Source organism: Cebus imitator, unplaced genomic scaffold, assembly GCF_001604975.1.
Source record: "Cebus imitator isolate Cc_AM_T3 unplaced genomic scaffold, Cebus_imitator-1.0 Scaffold50, whole genome shotgun sequence".
Lineage (NCBI taxonomy): Eukaryota > Metazoa > Chordata > Mammalia > Primates > Cebidae > Cebus > Cebus imitator.
In genome coordinates this window covers 1,060,703-1,064,613 of record NW_016107365.1, presented here as the reverse complement: position 1 = coordinate 1,064,613, position 3,911 = coordinate 1,060,703, and the positions used below count along the sequence as shown (strand labels likewise).

Here is a 3,911-nt window from a genome sequence, read left to right as displayed (position 1 = left end):
AAAAAAAAAAAAAAGGAAGAAAGAAAGAAAAGGTCTGTGAGTTCTGTGGGCTCCCTGAAATACTCTGGAAAAGGAACAGGATCTCAGTTTTACCTAAAGAAGCTCAAGAATTAGAGAATCCCCTGCTAAAAATGTCTCAGGAATCTTGGAGCCACTGCCAGGACTATCACAGCTTTGAACAGCATATTCCGATACAAACTGAAGACACAGGGCCTTTCCACAGATGGTCTTCTGTTCTACCTAAAAGACTAGGGCCTTTTCCCAAGCTTTTACAGGTCAGAAAGTATTGACTTAAGATTTAATTTCCCACTAGTAAAGGGATGGGAACAGAATCAGATTAAATTTTGTTAAATATAAAGACATAAGACATTTGTTACACAAGTTTGTGGAGTAAATTCTTAGTGGCATCATAGTAATTTTTAAAATCTCTACTTTCCTCTGAGAGATACACCTGACACATCTTGTGTAAATGGAGTATATCATGTGTACCCCTATAACTTAAAAACTGCAACATTTTAGCTGCAAAGAAAAATGCTCAATTAGATTAAATTGAGAGCACATACAAAAACAACTATACCCCAATCCCACTCCATTCCTTCTTTAGATAATCTTATCTCTATAAAGAACTGTGCCAGAGACTGGGCACAGTGGCTCATGCTTGTAATCCCAGCATTCTGGGAGTCCGAGGCAGGCCAATCACATGAGGCCAGGAGTTTGAGATCAGCCTGGCCAACACGGCAAAAAATCGTCTCTACTAAAAATACAAACATTATCCGGAGCAGCGTAGCACATGACTGTAATCCCAGCTACTCTGGGAGGCTGAGGAAACGAAAATCGCTTGAAGCCGGGAGGCCAAGTCTGCAATGAGCAGAGATTGCATCAGTGCACTCCAGCCTGGGCAAGAGTAAGACCTTGTCTCCAAAAACAAAACAAAACACGGTGCCAGAAAGTCAATCTTTTTCCTTTATTCAAGTTACTCAAGAAGAAGTTCACTAAGTGGAAACAGATGTTAGCAGTTTTAAGGAAGACAGGTGGGGTGCAGGTGTAGGATAGTGATGTGTGCAAGGCTCTCCGAATTTGAAAGAATGACAGTAAGAGCTAACGTATTATTACCGTACGCTGGGGACCTAGTACTTCACATATAATAAGACAGTTAATGAAGGAGGTACAGGTAAGAACGCTTTAACATAACGAAATAGTGTCCAAGTTGACAACAGCTACTAATTGGTGGAGCTGGGCTTTCTACCCAGACAGTTCATCTCCAGAGCCCCTCAGTCTTCACTTTCTCCACCTTCTCTAAAATAGAGGATTTTATGAGTTAATAATTGAAGCTTGTTTGTATCTCCTTGAGGATTCGCTATCCTTGTTACTAATGCTTTTATACTGCATAAATTTCAGATCTTCCGAAATAAAAGTTTTTAAAATATAGGGCAATTTGGAGTATCCATGTTTGTAACAATGTTATCTTTTTGTGTCTGTGTGTGTGTAACAATGGAAGAGGAGAAGAAAGTATATGCCAGATGAGCCATAGAAGCATCTCTACAAGTGTTTCCCGCAATGGCAGATGGTCCACAGCTTTTACGTAGGTTCCGAGGTTATTCTGGGCTATTCGGAATCGTGGTAAGACTGCATTCCCGGACGTTTCCCCACCACACAACCCAAGCAGAGTCAGTAATCTAAAATTCGTAAAGCACTGTGGATCGTGACAAGGGCACTGAGATAAACTGGAAAATAAACAGGCCTTAGAATCCGTCTTAAATTTTATTCTCATATCAATTCCTACGCGTTAAGTCAGTATCTCTTCTGCAAAATAAAAACAATGCAGCCTACCTTGCAGGGATACAGGGCCAACACTGCCTTTCGCAGTTACCCTCAATCTTGTCAGTCCCCATCCAGGCTTCTCTGCCTCTGGAAGGAGATCAATGAAAGCTAACTTTCTTTACCAAAAAGTAAGATATTATAGCGTTTGTTGTCATTTCCTATTAAAAAGAAAAAGGGTGGGAGCTGGTTGAGCCCCTGTGCCTGGCGCACGGTGGGGAAAATCCATACACGCCTATCCTTCCGTCAAACAGAACCCGCTTTCCGGGGTCTCCTGAGCGTGGCTGGCGGGAGGGTTCCGGGCGCTGCTAAGTCTCCAGGAGCTTCGGAGTTCGCGCTGCTGCCCCGCCCCGGCCGCGCACGCGCAGTGACGCGCCGGCCAGGCGGACGGCTGCTGTCGGGCCTCCGTGGGCGGGGCCGCTGGCTGGGCGGGGCCGCTGGCTGAACTGAGCGGAGGCGCCGCCGGGCGGAGGGCCCACGCGGGCTCAGCTTTCCCGGTCGGCAGTGGTGACGGTAGCCCAGCCTGCCGGGGAGCCGTTGGTTTTCCGAGTCGCTGTCTTCCAGGCTCCGTCAGTGGTCGGCATGGCACGTGAGTGTGCGGACGCAGATGGGAAGCGGCGGGAGCGTCGGGCTAGGTAGCCTAGCGCTCCGGCGCTGCAGGCGGGGGAGGCGGGGTCCGACTGGAGAATCCCCTTGGGTCCCGCAGGGCGGGGATCCCGGCTTCCGTCGGCGGAGGGAGAGCTCGCGGCTGGCTCGGGTCAGGCTTCTCAGACCTGGCGCGTGCCTGTCCCTCAGGGGCGAGTTTATGCCGTAAAGAACACACCCCGAAGATGTGGACACGGCCGCCCCGAGAGGGTCCTTGTTTGGGGGCGGGTGGTAGCTTAAGGCCTCATGAGGACCGGGACTCCGGTGAGTCGCCTCCCTAGTTCTTTTGTTTGGCCCTCGCAGGTAATAGTCGAAAAAACAGGAGGCTTTAGAGCTGGTCCTAAATTTGCTCGTTTCTACGAGTCCTACGTGTTAGGTTAGTCTGTTGTGTAAAATAAGAACAATAAAGCCTACCTTGCAGGGTTGTGGCTAGAATAAGGATGTGAAGGACCCACACAGCCTTTCGCAGTTACCCTCAATCTTTTCAGTCCCCAATCACCCCTCTCCGCCTCTGCATGGGGATAAGGGTAACTCTCAAATAATGGGTTGAACTTATGATCTCTTTATCTGGCTTTCATCTTCCACCCACACCTCTCATAAAGCAGAACTTGCTTTGGGATACTGGTCCAGAAGATTCGAATATCTGTTTTAAAATATCTGGTGTTTATAGCTAGTGACCACTAGATTGGTATGATAATACTCTTTAAGTGTTCGCCTTTAAGCCACCTTCTTATTGTCATATCTGGGAACACCATCAGTCTGTTACTCTACTGGTTTATCCATTAAAACACAAACTAAAGATGCATTTTAAAAAGACCTGTCTAATGGAATCATTAATAATTTTGTGGATGGGAAAAGAGCATGACTGTTTGACTTTGTAGGTGGAAATCAACGAGAACTTGCCCGCCAGAAAAATATGAAGAAAACCCAGGAAATTAGCAAGGGAAAAAGAAAAGAGGATAGCTTGACTACCTCTCAGAGAAAGCAGAGGTAAGTGGTACTAATTTAATTCTAGAGTCACTCATGCTGTAATTGAGGACACATTTTAGACTGGTGTGGTGCCTCATGCCTGTAATCCCAGCAGTTTGGGAGAGTAGGGAGGATTGCTTGAAGCCAAGAGTTTGAGACCAATTTGGACAACATAGCCAGCCCCTGCATCTACAAAATATTTTTTTAAATTAGCCAGGTGGCCGAGGGTGGTGGCTCACACCTGTAATCCCAGCACCTTGGGAGGCCGAGGTGGGTGGATCACAAGGTCAGGAGTTCAAGATCACCCTGGCCAAACCCCATCTCTACTAAAAATACAGAATCTAGCTGGGCTTGGTGGCGGGCTTGTGTAATCCCAGCTACTCAGGAGGCTGAGGCAGGGAATTACTTGGACCCGGGAGACGGAGGTTGCAGTGAGCTGAGATCGAACCACTGCACTTCAGCCTGGGCAACAGAGTGAG

General features: G+C 47.3%; 1 protein-coding gene across 1 annotated transcript in view; it reads left to right on the top strand.

The window, feature by feature from the left end:
- Positions 1–2,225: 2,225 nt before the first annotated feature.
- SERF1A (small EDRK-rich factor 1A) overlaps positions 2,226–3,911 on the top strand; it is a 6,802-nt gene continuing 5,116 nt past the window's right edge. Inside the window, exons 1-2 of the mRNA XM_037738159.1 lie at positions 2,226–2,407; positions 3,345–3,453. Of these exons, the coding sequence (XP_037594087.1) occupies positions 2,401–2,407; positions 3,345–3,453 (116 nt within the window). The 5' untranslated portion in view covers positions 2,226–2,400. The remainder of the gene's footprint in view (positions 2,408–3,344; positions 3,454–3,911) is intronic.